This window comes from Typopeltis vanoorti, chromosome 7, assembly GCF_054136105.1.
Source record: "Typopeltis vanoorti isolate ZY-2024b chromosome 7, IOZ_Tvanoo_1.0, whole genome shotgun sequence".
In the NCBI taxonomy this organism is placed as follows: Eukaryota; Metazoa; Arthropoda; class Arachnida; order Uropygi; family Thelyphonidae; genus Typopeltis; species Typopeltis vanoorti.
Genome location: NC_143555.1, coordinates 137940689 through 137958873, shown reverse-complemented (window position 1 = coordinate 137958873; position 18185 = coordinate 137940689). Strand labels below are relative to the sequence as shown.

The window sequence follows — 18185 nt, the reverse complement described above, 5'->3', positions numbered from 1 at the left end:
CACGACAATTTGACTAAGAGCATCATGACGAAACGCCACAATCGCCAGAAGATAAATTTAGAGTGAAAGTGTTTTATACACTTCTAGACGTTGCAATGTGTTCGTTAATAGAACATTTTGAACAACTAAAAACATATGATAATTTCAATTTCTTGTATAGTTTACTACAAATTAATATCGAAGATTTAGGAAAAAATTGTGCCGATTTAAAGATTCTCTAGAAGGATGGTGACAATAAAGACGTAAATGCAATAGAACTATATGACGAGTTATGTGCTTTCTGGGATATTTTTCGGAAGGATAATTTAAATATTCAATACTCTTTCGATATTCTTAATTTTATTGTGTCCAATAATTTATCTTTCCCTAACTTTTCAATTGCTTTAAGAATACTATTAACCTTACCTGTTAGTGTAGCGAGCGGTGAATGTTCCTTTTCCAAGTTGAAATTGATTAAAACCTACTTAAGAACAAGTATTCCAAAAAAAGCTTGTTAGTTTGTATTGAAAATGATATATGTGTGGAATTAGATCTTAAGACCATTATTTCTAATTTTGTAAATATGAAATCAAAAACCCTAAAATAGAAATTAAAAAATTTCAAGTAAATTTATGTAATTTAATTTTATTTTCTGTTATTCTGTAAAGATGTTATTTTTTGAATATTTATAATAAATGTTCTAATTATTTCTGAATTCTTTTCTTATTTTCTCATCTATCTTGAGTTTCTTTTATTTTCCTAAAAGATAGTTCCACTTATAAAAATTATTAAAAAATTTTTACAAGTTACTAAGAATTTAGTAACTTGCAAAATGCAAGAATTTTTTAAACTTTAGTTCAAATAAATTTTAACTTCAATTAAAATTCATTTTAATTTTGTTAGCGATTTGGGTCGGTGAGAAGGCTATAATCACTGTATCATTATTCTTTCTTTTAAGGTTACACAGTGATCAGCATTCATATTTATGAATTTAGGGACACAAAACACATGTGTTGAAAAGATTATTTTACTGATTAATAATAAAATAATAATTTTACGTTTTGACCTCTGTATTGAGGTCATCTTCAGAAGGATACATGTGTATAAGAACAAGCTACATGCTGTTGCACTCTATACAAGTAAATTACATCTACGTTGTTAACTAATCTTTTTTCTTAGCCTGCCCTCTAGTGGGAAAAAAATAATATAAACAAAAATAAAATAAAAACTACAATAAACTTTGCTAAAGTCCTCACGTACTAGGATTCTTCTGGAATTATACAGTTTATATTGTTATATTACGATTATCTTCTAGACTTGTACAGTACAGGTTGCCATTGAATGTTCAGAAGTTCATGTTCATAACATAGAAGAAATGTTCATAACTATCTGCGACAGCATGTAATAAAAAATACTGGGGGGTCAGAGAGTGCTTGACCTAGTAATTACATCTGAGGATTTGGCTGTAACAAATATGACCACATTGCCACCAATTGGTGAGAGTGATCATAGGGTCTTGACTTGGGAGGTGGCTAAAGGTGTAGAATTTACAATTAAGACAGGATACATGTGGCATTATCGGGCTGGAAAGTATGACAAACTTAGGAGTTTGATTAGTTCAGTGCTATGGCATGTAAAACTGCAAGGGCTAGATGTTGATAGTGCATGGGAGGCGGTTAAGAGGTGTTTGCATGAAGCAATGGCTGACTGTATACCTAGAGTCCGAATAATAAATCAAGTAGGGGTTAAATGGATGAATAACACCATTAAGCTTGAGCTGCAAAAAAAGAAACAACTATGGAGGGAATTTAAGGAGAAAGGTGACCGGCAGGCACATTAATGGTATAAAGTGCAGGCCAGAAGGGTAATGAGTGTGGTAAGAAAAGCAAAAAATAATTATGAAAGAACATTGGCCATGCAGGCTAAAGTGAATCCTAAACAGTTTTTTTGATATGTAGCAAGTAAAAGAAAAAATATATATGGCAGAATGATTTTAAAGAATCCCGATGATAGGGAGGTAACTGAATCGGTTGATATAGTTGAGTTACTGAGTGAGCACTTTGCAAGAATATATCATCCAGGTGGTGACATTACAGAAATGAATGAACCAGTAGATTATACGGGAATTGTGGTGAATGAAGTGAAGGTGAGTAGTCTATTGCATAACCTCAATGTCAAGACATTTGTGGGATTGGATGGTATACCAGCTCGTGTCATGCGAGAAGTGGCTAAAGAATTGTCAGTACCCTTGGCCATTTTGTTTAATTTGAGTCTCGGGTCTGGGTTAGTCCCGAGGGGGTTGAAAGTGGGGATATTGTATCACTGCATAAAGGTGGTTCCAAGACTGCTGTTGTAAATTACCGACCAATTAGCATATCAGGAATCGTTGTCAAGGTCTTCGAGAAATTAGTCAAGAAAAGAATACAGGATTGGATAGATGAAAATGGGATATTGTATCGGGGACAACATGGTTTTGTGAAGGGTAGATCATGCCTCAGTAACTCGTTCACGTTTTATAACACAGTGACGGCTGAACTTGATAAGAGTAATGGGTTTACAGTGATTCTACTGGACCTTGCCAAGGCCTTTGACAGGATACCTCATGGAAACCTAATCAGTAAACTGGAGCAGATGGGGATGGATATAGAGTTTATGGTGAGTTGGATAGGAGGGTGGTTGATGGAGAGATACCAGAGAGTGGTTTATTCAGGAGTGGAGTTCAAAAGACGGCTTGTGACTAGTGGTGTACCTCAGGGCTCTGTTCTTGGACCACTACTTTTCAATTTGTTCATCAATGATATAGGAAAGGATCTGAGAGGAAGTGTTCACTTGTTTGCTGATGATGCAAAGTTGGGTAGAGCAATTGTGAGTGCACAGGATGTCAAAATTTTACAGGATAATGATGACATGATTTACAGGATGATTTGGATAGTTTGGAGACTGGGCTAGGAAAAATGGATGTCAATTAATTTGGCAAAGTGTAAGGTTATGCATTTTGGGGTGAAAAGAATAGCAGCAGTATATCGCATTGGTGGAACCGTACTCCAGGAGATTGATGAGGCCAGGGATTTGGGAGTGTTGGTGGTTAGGGAATTGAAGTTTAGGGGGCACATTGCAAAAGTGGCTAAATCAGCTCATCAAATCTCTTGGCTTTTGAAAAATACTTTAACATGCAGAGACAAACAAGTTATTGTTCCTGTGTATCGAGCCTTGATAAGACCCCCATCTGGACTACTGTGCCCAGTTACAGGTGCCAGGGTTTCTTCGTGATGGGGAGGAAGTGGAGAAGATATAGAGATGAGTGACCAAGATGATATTAGGTCTGTGGAATGAACCTTATGAGAACAGGTCGAAGATTTGCGGGTTGCAAAAATTGGTCGATAGGCGAAGGAGGGGTGATATGTTTGAGACATTTAAATTACTGAAGGGGTTTCTATAAGATTAATTCAGAAGATATTATTGCAAATAGGACTGGTGGTGGGAGGACTAGGGGCCATGCATGGAAGATGGGTAAGAATGTGGTTAACAAGGTTGTTAGAGCTAGGTTTTTTACATGGAGAGTGGTGAACAAGTGGAATAAGCTGCCAGAGTCTGTTGTGAGTGCTAAGACTGTGAATTAGTTCAAGGCAAGGTATGATAGATATTGTGTGAATGTCGAATGGTTGTTCTTGACATGATGTTAGGGCCTCCCTCGATGAGTCTGTCGACTCCTTGGAGTTGCCCGGGATAATAATAATAATAATAACTAACACACCTCTTACTAGGGAATCTCCATACAACACATGCTCTTTCATTTTGTTTACACTCACTATCATACCCTTATTTTTTCTATCATACTTTTGCCGATTATTAGTCGGAACACTTTTTAAAGATTTTTCCATAGTTGCTGGTTTACTCCATGTATCGCTCCGCATAATAGAGCTATTTCACTCATTGCGTCGGTGTCATCATTTTTATTTTCCGATGATTCATTCAATCGTTCTGTATGCTTAACTTCATTCTCTCTTATAATGCCACTCTCACAGCTATCAGGTACTACCTCGCAAATATCCTCATTCATACCTCTAATATCGCTGTTATCTAGATTCTCACTTTCGACAATGTTATCACTCACACAACCTGAAACACTCTTTAAATCCTCACATTCTTTACGCTTTTTGCACACATTCACTCCACAATCGTTGTTTAACCAGACTCCAACCGCTCTCCTCAATGCATTCATTTCGCAAACGGTACACTGAATCAAGTTAAGATTTTCAGACAAATATGGCGACCTGGACGCCATCTTTGTATTCCTCTTTATGGGAGCCATGTGCACAGATAATCTATCTATCAATTTACTATTAAAATACTCAAAACACAGACAAAAATCACCCAGACATGTTAAAATACTAAAACTAAACAATACTATATAAATACTATGCAAATTCATCAATGCTTACTCTAAATATCACTTATCTGGTCAGGAGCTATCCTCAGACACTACATACTATATAGCCCTCTAGTATTATCCCATAGTAAATGTATTAATTTGATTTCCACCATGCCACGAACCCTATCTACCTTCCAATCGTTATTCCCATAGCTGAAGTCTTTCATTTTAATTGCTCTGCTGGAACTCATTATGCAAACTGGCCAATGCATGGCCGAAGACTCTATATACAATCTCTTGTGTATAGAAGCATCCACATGTTCCTATGGTCCTCCTGGTTTATTGCAGCAGCAACCAACAATATAATTTATCTTACTGTCCTCTTTTTCTCACACTCTTCTTCTTCTTCTTCTCTCTTCTATCATCTATTTGGATGATGATGATGATGAGGCCAAATGAACTTTTTCCACTTCTGTCTGTCCCTGGTGAGTCCAAACAATTCTGTCCAGTTTGGTGTCGCTTGTTGTGATTTGGTTTTCGGGTCCTCTTTTACTTTGTCTATCTATCTTATTCTGATAGATAGACAAAGGATCTTTTTACCTTCCATTGTTGATACAGGATTTTAGTTGGTATCCATTTGTTGTTCTGTATAGTTGGTTCTGTGTCCATTCTGGTCACGTGGCCAAACCATCGCAGTATTCTTCCTTGGATTTTGTCTATTATTGTTATTTCTTGTTTTAGTCATTTCTGTATCTTTGTTCTTTATTCTATCCGACAGAGATACTATAAGTAATCTTCTTAGCCAACCCATTTCAGTAGTTAATAATTTTTTTTAATTTTTTAATCTTCAGCTTTTTTGAGATTCCAGCATTCACTTCCATAGAGAAGTATTGGGAGGACCATTGTCTCATAGATTCTTACTTTTGTTACTTGTTTGATGTCGCTTGACTTCCATATTTTATTAAGTCATCCAAAAGTTTAGGATGCTTGAGTGATTCGTCTATTTATATCTTTTGTAATTTCACAGTTGTACTCAATCATTCCTCCAAGGTAGGTGAAGTTTTATACCTGCTCTAGATTCTTATTATCAATTTCAATTTTCAGATTGGTGTTTCTTTTTCCTATTTGCATAATTTTTGTTTTGTTTATATTTAGGTTTAATTCAAATTTTATACATTCCTCCTTTATTTTATCTGGAATTCCTTGTAGATCTTCTTCCTTGCTTGCATTACTTGCAATCAAGGAAGTAAATTTCTTATACTGGATAGCCTCAAATGAACCATCTGCTTCAGATCTAAAATCTCCTTAATATCTGTTATTATTATTATTTGTTGTTGTTGTTGAAATTTCTTACACTATAATCCTGTAACTATATCATTTTCTGTCAACCAGGTCTCACTGATATGCAAATAATTTTTGGTCAAATCATGCTGACCAATAATAAATTTTGCAAATAATGCAAAGCACATCTCCTTGTGGTTAATATGACTTCTCCATTGCTTCCACCTTCATATCACCACCTCTAGGTCTGGCTCCCACTGACGAGACCTCAATAAAGGTCTAAATCGGTCGGAGTAGTGGCCCTTCCCTTAATGCATAGCATTATACATGTCCACATGGAGATGTGCTTTGCATAATGAGAGATACTAAGGCAAGTAGTGATGAGAACTTGGTCCACCTTTACCATGAGTTGCCTCAGTCCTGAAGATACTTCAGGTGCAAACTTTGTTTGCTTACACTTGGATAAAGGATTAAACTAAATTTATTATTGTAAGTAGTCTGCTTTTGTGAGGTCCCAAGGAAGCCTTAGTATCATGCCTCCACATGGACCCCCCAGGAAACATGGTGTCATAATGAGTCATGACAAAGTTGATACTGAGCAAAGAGCTGGCAGAAAGCTATAAAATGCATCTTCCAAGACGTCATGTGGCCAGTGTGGGAGATTAGGCCACAACCCTTCTACTACAATGCCAAGAAGAAGAAAGAAATGTTGTAAAGTCCATGGCCAGAAATGGCAAACACTAGATGTGACTAAATTTCCCCAACTACATGACTTCTCTGATCGTAATGCATTTATGGAGACCAGAGCATGATGCAGTGGGGAAGCTTTCCTAAATAATAAGCAATACTGGAAAAGCCCAAAGAATTCATAAATATAATAGTAATCAATACAATCCTCTTTTCCTCTATATAGGAACATTTAATTGTCGAACACTTAAAGAAGAGGAAGACCTTACCATCTTACAGCAAGAACTAAAACATATTAAATGGGATATCATAGGTTTAAGTGAAGTTCACAGGCAGGATGAACATTTAATAAAACTAAAAAATGGAGACTACTTATACTATTATGGAAAAACTAAAGGACAATACAAAGTTGGATTTCTAATTAAGAAAACAATTCCATACTTTATAGAAGAATTTAATTATACAGATGAAAGAATAATAGAAATTACATTTAAAATAAACTCCAAACTTAAAATCAGCATCATCCAAATATATGCTCCCACCTTATCCCAACTGATGAAGAGACAGAAGCATTTTATGACTCACTGCAGAACACTCTAGACAAAAAAAGAAATAGCAATCAAAACTTTACAATAGTAATGGGCGATTTTAATGCAAAAGTAGGTCATCCCATTCACCAAATAGACATAATAGGACCATACATATATGATACCGGCAGTAACTCAGGAATTGCTCTTACAGAATGCTCTATCAGTAACAAGCTTTATATTATGAATACATTTTTTAAGAAAGCCCTCAAAAGAAAACGGACATGGAGAAGTCCAAGCGTAGAAATAAAAAATGAAATTGATTATATACCATGTAATAATAAAGAAATAGTTCAAGATACCTCAGTACTAAATCAAGTAAAAACAGGAAGGTGACCACCGACTGGTGAGAGCTAAAATTAAAATAAACCTCAAACTGGAAAGAATAAAATGGCTAAACAACAAAAAATCAAGAAGTTTTGACTTAAAATCTATCGAAAACAAGCAGGATTACGAAGAAAAACTCAATCAAAAACTAGACTTAATAAATATATTTGAAGAAGAAGACATAAATAAAATAAGCAAAAACCTAACGGAAGTAATAATTTCAGCAGCCAATGAATTCAAAAGCAACAAACAAAAAGACCATAAATTTTCAGAGGAAACCTTACAACTACTAAAAAAAAAAAAAAAAAAGAAAACGGACATGGAGAAGTCCAAGCGTAGAAATAAAAAATGAAATTGATTATATACCATGTAATAATAAAGAAATAGTTCAAGATACCTCAGTACTAAATCAAGTAAAAACAGGAAGGTGACCACCGACTGGTGAGAGCTAAAATTAAAATAAACCTCAAACTGGAAAGAATAAAATGGCTAAACAACAAAAAATCAAGAAGTTTTGACTTAAAATCTATCGAAAACAAGCAGGATTACGAAGAAAAACTCAATCAAAAACTAGACTTAATAAATATATTTGAAGAAGAAGACATAAATAAAATAAGCAAAAACCTAACGGAAGTAATAATTTCAGCAGCCAATGAATTCAAAAGCAACAAACAAAAAGACCATAAATTTTCAGAGGAAACCTTACAACTACTAAAAAAAGAGGCGAAATATGAAACAAGACAAAAATTAATTTCTAAAATAATTATGCAGAACTATGCAAAACAATAAGGAAAAAGATGAGAGATGAAATAAGATGTTATAGCACTAAAAAAATAAAAGAAACAACTGAAAATAATAAAAAAACATTTATCAGCTGGCAAAAGTCAAATAACTGCAATAAAAGATAAGAATGGAACTACAATAAGGAACCAAGAACAAATCCTAAGCAGGCTAGAAGAATTTTATAAAGAACTCTATAGTGATCTTTCAATACATAAATCAAATATAAATAATTCTTCTCCATCGCATATAGAATTCATCCCCCCATTCACTTGAGATGAAATAAAACAAGCATTAAAACAAATAAAAAATGTCCTGGTGAAGACCTAATTCACATAGAATTAATTAAATGGGGAGGAAACAATATAATTCACCATGTCACAAACTTACTAAATCTATGCCTAGAAGAAGGGAAGATACCAGAAAACTGGAAAAACGATGCTACTCTGATACTGTTATTTAAAAAAGGGGACAAAGAAGAAGTAAAGCACTATAGACCAATTAGTATTTTCTCTAATCTGTACAAAATTCTCACAAAACTAATAAAAAACAGATTAACCTCTCTTCTGGACTCAAATCAACCAGTAGAACAAGCAGGATTCCGTAAAGGCTTTAACATAATTGATCATATTCATGCAGTAAAACAAATAATAGAAAAAGCAGAAGAAAACCAATTGCCTTTCTGTTTAGCCTTCACTGATTATGAAAAAGTATTTGATTCCATCAAAACTAATGCAATAATCAAATCACTCCAGAATCAGGGAGTTCCTGGAGAATATATGGACCTCCTCTAGGCAATATACACACAGCAACAATCCAACTTAACATGAGTAGCAATAAAATATCAATTGAAAAAGGTGTCCGACAAGGAGACTCTCTATCACCCAAAATCTTTACAGCAGTCCTTCAAGAAATATTTAATAATATAAAATGGACAAACCTTGGCATAAAAATTAATAACAGAAACTTAACACACCTAAGATATGCAGATGATATCATAATTTTTGCAAACACTCCAGAAGACCTTAATATAATGATAGAAGACCTATATCATGAAAGTAGAAAAGTTGGTCTAAAAATAAACAGAGAAAAAAACTAAAATCATGTTTACTCATTTTCTAACACAAAACAGCATAATAATAGAAAACAATTTCTTGGAAAGAGTCTCTTCATATACTTAGGTCATCTCATTGATCTAAACTGTCGACTCCAAAAGGAAATAAATAGGAGAGTTCAACTTGCCTGGAGTGTATTCAGAAAATTCATTCATTCATTCATTCATTTCATTTCGTATGGTGATTCAATGGCCGTGAGCCCCTTTTACGGGGAGGTACGGCACCACCTCAATCCCCCCTATTTTTATCCAGGCTCAGGACCAGCATAGCTGACAATTTAGACCTATGGCTGGATGGATTATCTTAAGTATTCCTGACTGTATCCGTGTATGTTCACGGGGCCAGTTTGGCTGTGTGCAATAAAACCCCCCTTTATCTGGGGTTTTTCATCCCACATGGACATGGAGAGTAGGGGGGAAAATCCTGCTGTCCATACCCAAGACCAGCTAACTTGGCTATGGCTGAGGAAGATCCTTAAGCTCCTCACGTCGTTGACGGGAATTGAACCTAGGACACTGCTTCCCCAAGCATATGGTTGTGAAGTGCATACCCCACTCTGTTTAAAAAGGAAGACATTCAACCAGTGTATACTTCCAGTCATCTCATATGGCTGTAAAACGTGGTTGCTAACAAAAGCACTGGCAAACTAGCAACAACTCAAAGAAACATGGAGAGGTTGATGCTAGGCATCACATTAAAAGATAAGAAGCGAAACACCTGGATAAGAAGCTAGACTGACATCATTCTTCACCACAAGCGACTAAAATGGAAATGGGCATGAAATTTATCCAGAAGAGAAGATGAGCGATGGACCACCATACTAACAAACGGGATTCCAAAAGAGGGAAACGAGGCCGAGGACGTTCTAAAAGAAGGTGGAGTGATGAATTGTCAAATTTTGTTGGGGAAAATTGGTCAACCATTGCCAAGAACAGAGAAAGGTGGAAAGAACTGGAGGAGGTCTTCATCAAGCAGTGCACAGAAAATGTCTGAAAAGAAGAAGAGGTCCGAAGTGCAAGCTTTTGATAACAAGTTAATTTCTACCCATTGTGACTTATGCAGCAGAGACATGGATACTAACAAAGGAGACATCAATAGAATACAGGCAATGGAAATGAAAGTTTTAAAGACAATGTTGGTAAAAACAAGGAAAGACAGAATAATGAATGTAGACATTAGGAATAGTTTAGGACTAAAAAGTGATGAAGAAATGATTATAAACTCTTTCACTTTGAAGTGGTTTGGATATCTAATGAGAATTAATTTAGAAAGAATACCATGAAGATATGAAATGAAATTTGAGGGGAAGAGACCAAGAGGAAAACCATGGAAAAGAGGTAAGGAGATCAGATAAGAGATCTAGAAAAAATAAACCTGATTTGGTACAGTGTTTGTGAAGGAAGGATTTGAGAGGATAGGAAGAAATGGAGAGATCTGTTCCACCTGACCTGACAGTTTCTGTTGGAACAGTTGTTACAAGCAAATGGAACAGGATGGGATATTATTATTATTACACGAGACCTCCAAGGAGTCAGGGACTCATTGAGGAAGGCCACATACTACATCACCAGATATCATACTTATTCTTGAATTCATTCACACTGCTTGTACTCACAACATCCAATGGCAATCCATTACAATCACGCATCATATGAGAGAAAAATCTAGCCCCACCCTCTTCTTAGCAGCATTCATTCTCAGCTTCCAAGCATATCCTCTTGTATTTTCCCCACCCCTCCATAAATTGAAATTCTGTATGACCCTTTCAGAAGCTTTTAAGTCTCATTCATATCGCCCCTCTTTCTGCTGTTTGCTAGTGTCTGCAGTCTACAAATACTCAATCTGTCTACATAATCAGTAATCCACAATCCTGATATCATTTTTAACACTCTCTCCTTTGCACTGTTTCCAATATATCAGAATCACAACTGAAACCAGACCTGTGGACAATAGTCCAAGTGAGTCTTATTACCAGGCCTTCTAAAGATGCAAAATGACATCCTTATCGTTACATGTAATCATTCATTTCAGTTGCAATTATCTTTTGAGTTGTATTTGCAACCTTTGCTATATGGCCCTGAACTTCAACTTCCTCTCTATTAACACTCCAAGATCCCTAGCCTCATCAGTTTCTTCAAGCATTATCCCACCAATATAATATGACATTGGATATCTAATTATGTCGAAGTGAATGACTTTATATTTACTGACATTGAACTGTCCATTTTCCCATGCCCACAATTCCAACCTATTCAAATCATTCTGCAAGTACTGCATAGCAGCGGCATTCCTGATTACCCTACCTATCTATGCATCATCAGCAAATAGCTGTATTGCTTGTCAAATCTTTCCCAATATCGTTAACGTATAGATTGAATAAAAGTGGACCAAGCACTGATCCTCGTGGTACACCACTGGTTACCTTAAGTCTTGTGGACTTGAATGCCCGACAGACCACTTTTTGATATCTGTCAGTCAGCCATCCTCTTATCTATGCTAATATTCTATAGCCAAAACCTGTTTTCTCCAATTTATGTTGAACTGTAAAGCCGGTAATTATGACAAGCTTAGTAGGCAACTTGAAACAATGACATGCCTTGATAAACTACAAGGAAAGAATATCAGTAGGGCATGGTGACACCATTCCCTAATGACATTCTACAAACAATCCCTGACCACTTGAAGTGGTCAGGGATTGTTTGAGAGAGGCAATAGCAGACTGCATACTCAGGGCCAGGATGATAAATGGATGAGTAGAGATATAAAGTGATAAGAAGGAGAGGTGATATGATTGAGACTTTTAAATTGTTGAGAGGCAGTTACAGGGTTGACATTGGGGAGTTTTTTCACTTGGTTGAACAGAGGGAAGGAGTGATGACAAGGTGCCATCCCTGGAAGTTATGAAAGCAAACTGTGAGCAAGATGGTGAGGAGTGGTTTCTTTGCATGGAAGGTGGTTGAACTGTGGAATGCATTGCTTGATAGTGTGGTGAGAGTGAGAACGGTCAATGAGTTTAAGGAGTGGTATGACTTTGTGTTTCCTAGGAGGGACCTCCCACGATGAGTCTTGATAGACTTTGTCTTTCCTAGGAAGGACCTCCTGCGATGAGTCTTTTGACTCCTTGGAGGCCTAAATAATAATAATAATAAATAAATAAAGAGAAAGCAATCTATTCACAGATTAGAAAAAGCCTTATATATAGTAAAAAGAAACAAACTGCTTGAAGCATAAGTTAAAATTGAATTATCTTTACAATAAATAAATGTATTTGTCAATGTATATAAAAATAATGCTATAGCATAAAAACCAATAACACATCTACAAAATATATAAAAATAAATAGAAGAGTAAGGAAGGAATGTAGCTTGTCTATAGTCCTTTTTATTATATATATATATATATATATATATATATATATATATATATATATATATATATATACAGTTGAACCTAGAAGATCAAGAGATTAAACTGCATAGTCCACTTATATGCAGTTTTTTTTAAAGAAATATATTGGAAATTTTTTTGAGATTTGCAACAATTTAAAATAACTTGCAGATGAACTGCGTAGCTTAGAAATATCGAAAAAATTAAGAAAAAGTTAAGTATGTCATGAATGCATAATATATATATATATATAGATACTAGTCTATTTTATCATTCACTACTATAAAGTATACACAGATCTATTATAAAAAGCTAAAATTTATCAAAAGTTATGCACACACACAGACCATACATGGTCATTTGCAATCGACAAAAATGTAAACAAACATAAAGATGCAGTATTTAAATCAAAAATGCATTAAATAGTAAATTAAAGTTGAAATACCATTGGTAAAGTGAATATTTACCATAATCCATTCAAAGATTGCTATTATTATAATAAAATGAATGCTGACACATTTTTCCACCAGTTTAATGAAACCAACATATTTTTAAAATTATGATTAGCTTGTTTTCTTCATATAACTGTAAAACTGAAATGTGTGTGTGTGTGTGTGTGTGTGTATATATATGTGTGTGTATGTATATATATAATAATTTGTGTATATATATGTGTGTGTGTGTGTGTGTGTGTGTGTGTGTGTGTGTACACACACACACACATACACATATACACTAAAGATTCTGAAGCTTACCAGTGTGGTCAGTTCATTGATGCGATACTCTAATTCAGCTATTTTCTGATTGGCTTCTAAGTGACCAACAGTTTCCTTCTCAAGTTTTGATTTCATTTTATTAAGAAATGAACGAAGGTCTTCCTAAAATTGCAAGGCAGAAAAATACTGATATAAAATCCAAAATCGTTTGTGTTATAAAATCAGAATCAGTAAAATTTGATAAAAGTTATACATAAAACGTCAATATAGTACAGGTTTATTTATGCTACATTTCTAAACTGATTTAAATAAACATATCACACCTAAATAAATTTATATGATATCTATAAACATGTAATTCATTTATGAATAAGAAGGCAAGTTAAGTTGTATCTTACCTCCTTTGCTGATCTAATTTTTAGATGCTGTAATTGCAATCACAGTTACAATTGTTTTTACAATTACAGTAAATTATATTTTTATAATTAAAAATTCCATATGGGATTCAAAATTCTTTAATAATCACAAGATTACACATCTAACAGTATTTTTTTACTTCATGCTCTTAGAAAAAGTTGGATTTTATAGTAGTTCTTGGATCTTATATGGCATATTATAAACTTTTATTCTAGCAATTCCTGCTTGTACTGTCCACCAGCTCAAAACCAAGTATAAAATGCTATAATGATATCAGGCATAAAAACATCATGTGCCTTAAGTTTAAAAGATGGATGATTGATTCATCTTTTTTTTTTCCTTTGGATTAGGAGATTGGAAGAAGGAAAGATGGTGATAACGAAATAGAATTTATTATCTACTAAGAGATACCTGCTTGAAAGAGCATATGATAGAGGGAAATCAGAGGTGTGTGCAAGAGAGAGTGCTGGATCTGATGATAACATCAAAGGATCCATAACCAAGGTAGTCACACTGTCTCTGATTAGGGACAGTGCAATTTTGATTTGGGAAGCTATCAAACATAAAATTTTCAGTTAAGAAGAGAGTATATATGTGGAATTAGGTACAAAGATTATGATAAGCTTAGGAGGTAGCCAGAAGCAGTGCCATGGCATAAGAATTAAGTTAGTAGTACATGGGTAATGAAGTCTGAAGGAAGCAATATTAGACTACCCAAGGTCAGGAGGATCACACAGGAGTTAGATAAATGATAAGTGTCATTAAGTAGGAGCTTCAAAAAATAAATAAATAAATGGAAACAAAAAAAAAGAAAGAAAATACTGTGGTATCTATATAAGGTGAAATGTAATCAGTAAGCTCACAAGCAGTACAAGACAAATGCAAGAAGGGGAAGGGTGACCAGCATTGTAAGGAGATTATGAAAGTAAATCACAATGAGTTCTTTTGCTATGTGGCAATTAAAAGCCTGCAGAATGTGTGAAGGAGCTGGAATTTGCAGTGACTAGGATGCTTAAGTTAAACTTCGACTATAGTAAAGTCTCATGGGAGTGGAAGTAAGGCAAACTAGTTCCACTGCGTAAGAGGCACCAAGACAGAGAAAATAGCAAATTATAGACCAATTAATATCTCTGGAGTGGTGGTAAAGGTATTGGAGAAATTTGATAAAAAAAGAATTCAAGAATAGGTGGACCAGAATATGATATTCTATGAAGGAGTGAAGTATGGCTTTGTGAAGGTGCATGACTTAACAATTTACTCGCTTCATTACTTGAAAAGGTGTTGTCGAATGTAGTTGAAGTGAATGTGCAGAATCAGGGAAATTAGAGTTGTTAAAGGGGGGGGGGGGCAGTAGATATGCAGATTTTAGGGAGACAGTTGAGTATGTGAATGTGTGTAATATGCCCAAGCGAGTAGGAAAGACCACAAATCAGAATGGGATAGTTAGTATAAGGCATCAAAATAGGGATGGGACAAATCAGACTCTTCAGTTCATGTATACAAATGCCAGAAGTATTAGGGAAAGAAAGAAGAATTTTTGGCCTTGGTTGGCATTTCCAGACCACAGGTTATTGGCATTAGTGAAATATGGCTGACAGAAGATGACACAGCTAGTGGAATTGAATGTGAGGGGTATGGTGTGTTCAGCAGTGACAAGGAGAATAAAATGGGGGGAGGAGTGTTATAGATGATAGCTCCAGCCAAGAAGAATAGAAGTGGAACTGCAGGATAGAGAAAAGAGCACATTTGAGGCTATTTGGTGTGAGATTGAAACTAGCAGAACAAAATATACAGTTGGGTGCTGCTATAGACCAGGGGATGGAATAGATGGTGGAGATAGTATGCATAAGCAAATAGAAGAAATGAGTGGAAGGAGGGTAATTATTATCGGAGATTTCAACTATGGTAACACTGATTGGAAGGAGGAGAGGACACATGGGAGGAAGGAATTGGATTTTATGCGGTTATTAAGGGATAACTATCTGCAACAGCATGTAATGGAAAATACCAAGGGTCAGAGAGTGATTGACCTAGTAATTGCATCTGAGAATTTGGCTGTAATGAATATGACCATGTTGCCACCAATTGGTGAGAGTGATCACAGGATCTTGACTTGGGAGGTGGCTAAAGGTGTGGAATTTACAATTAAGACAGGGTACATGTGGAATTATTGGGCTGGTAAGTATGACAAGCTTAGGAGATTGATTGGTTCAGTGCCATGGCATGTACAACTGGAAGGGCTAGAAGTTGATAGTGCATGGGAGGTGGTTAAGAAGTGTTTGCATGAACCAATGGATGACTGTATACCTAGAGTCCGAATAATAAATCAAGTAGGGGTTAAATGGATGAATAACACCATTAAGCTTGAGCTGCAAAAAAAGAAACAACTACGGAGGGAATTTAAGGAGAAAGGTGACCAGCAGGCACATTAATGGTATAAAGCGCAGGCCAGAAGGGTAATGAGTGTGGTAAGAAAAGCAAAAAATAATTATGAAAGAACATTGGCCATGCAGGCTAAAGAGAATCCTAAACAGTTTTTTCGATATTTTGCAAGTAAAAGAAAAAGTGTATATGGCAGAATGATTTTAAAGAATGCCGATGGTAGGGAGGTAACCAAATCAGTTGATATAGTTGAATTACTGAGTGAGCACTTTGCAAGAGTATATCTTCCAGGTGGTGACATTGCAGAAATGAATGAGCCAATAGAGATTATACGGGAATTGTGGTGAATGAAGTGGAGGTGAATAGTCTATTGCAAAACCTTAATGTCAATACATCTGTGGGATTGGATGGTATACCAGCTCGTGTTGTACGTGAAGCAGCTAAAGAATTGTCAGTACCCTTGACCATTCTGTTTAATTTGAGTCTCGGATCTGGGTTAGTCCCGAGGGGTGGAAAGAGGGGGGGTTCCACTGTATAAAGGAAGTTCCAAGACTGCTGTTGTAAATTACCCACCGATTAGCATATCATGAATCGTTGTTAAGGTCTTGAAGAAATTAGTCAAGAGAAGAATACAAGATTAGATAGATGAAAATGGGTTACTGTATGGGGGACAATATGGTTTTGTGAAGGGTAGATCATGCCTCAGTAACTTGCTCGTGTTTTATAACACAGTGATGGCTGAACTGGATATGGGTTGTGGGTTTACAGTGATTCTACTGGAACATGCCAAGGCGTTTGACAGGATACCACATGGAAACCTAATCAGTAAACTGGAGCAGATGGGGATGGATATAGAGTTTATGGTGAGTTGGATAGGAGGGTGGTTGATGGAGAGATACCAGAGAGTGGTTTATTCAGGAGTGGAGTCCAAAAGACGGCTTGTGACTAGTGGTGTGCTGCAGGATTCTGTTCTTGGACCACTACTTTCAATATGTTCACTAACGATATAGGAAAGGATCTGAGAGGAAGTGTTCACTTGTTTGCTGATGATACAAAGTTGGGTAGAGCAATTTTGCAGGATGATTTGGATAGTATGGAGGACTGGGCTAGGGAAAATGGATGTCAATTTAATGTGGCAAAGTGTAAGGTTATGCATTTTGGAGTGACAAGATTAGCAGCAGTATATCACACTGGTGGAACCGTACTCCAGGAGATTGATGATTGTAACATTGATTTAGCCACACTGCAAAAGTGGCTAAATCAGTTCATCAAATCACTTGGTTGCTGAAAAATACTTTAACAAGTAGAGACATAAGACTACATCTAGACTACTGTGCCCAGATATCGGCACCAGGGTTTCTTCTTGATGGGGAGGAGATGGAGAGAATCAAGAGACGAGTTACCAAGATGATAGCAGGTCTGTGGAATGAACCTTATGAGAACAGGTTGAATATTTGTGGGTTGCAAAAATTGGTTGATAGGGGGAAAAGGGGTGATATGATTGAGACATTCAAATTACTGAAGAGTTTCTATAAGATTAATCCAGAAGATATTTTTGAGAATAGTACTGGTGGTGGTGGGAGGACTAGGGCCCATACATGGAAGCTGGGCAAGAATGTGGTTAGCAGGGCTGTTAGAGCTAGGTTTTTTAATTGGAGAGCGGTGAATGAATGGAATAAGCTGCCAGAGTCTGTTGTGGGTGCTGTGACCATGAATGAGTTCAAGGCGAGGTATGATAGATACTGTGTGAATGTTGAATAGTTCTTCTTGACATGATGTTAGGGCCTCCCTCGATGAGTCTGTCAACTCCTTGGAGTTGCCCGAAATAATAATAATAATAATAATAATTATAACAGAGTGACAATTGAGTTGGATAAAGGGAATGACAACATAATAATCATGCTGGATTTTGCAAAGGTGTTTGACATAATACAACATGGAAATAAATCTGGCATGCAAATTGAAGGAAATGGTGGATGATATGAAGTTAGCTGAGGATATGAGGATGACTGATGGAGAGATACCTAATAATTATAGTATACAGCAGAGCAGAATCCAGGAAGAAGGCAGATGACTAGTAGTAAGCTGTAAAACGTCATGCCTGGAACACTTCTATTTAATTTGTACATCAGGTATATAGAATACGATTTGAAGG

The 18185-nt window shown here is 35.8% G+C and overlaps 1 protein-coding gene across 1 annotated transcript in view; it reads right to left on the bottom strand.

The window, feature by feature from the left end:
- Positions 1-18185, bottom strand: part of LOC150105113 (disheveled-associated activator of morphogenesis 2-like) — a 575640-nt gene that overhangs the window by 263705 nt on the left and 293750 nt on the right. The window contains exon 13 of the mRNA XM_090396160.1: positions 13271-13393. Coding sequence (XP_090252286.1) covers positions 13271-13393 — 123 coding nt within the window. The remainder of the gene's footprint in view (positions 1-13270; positions 13394-18185) is intronic.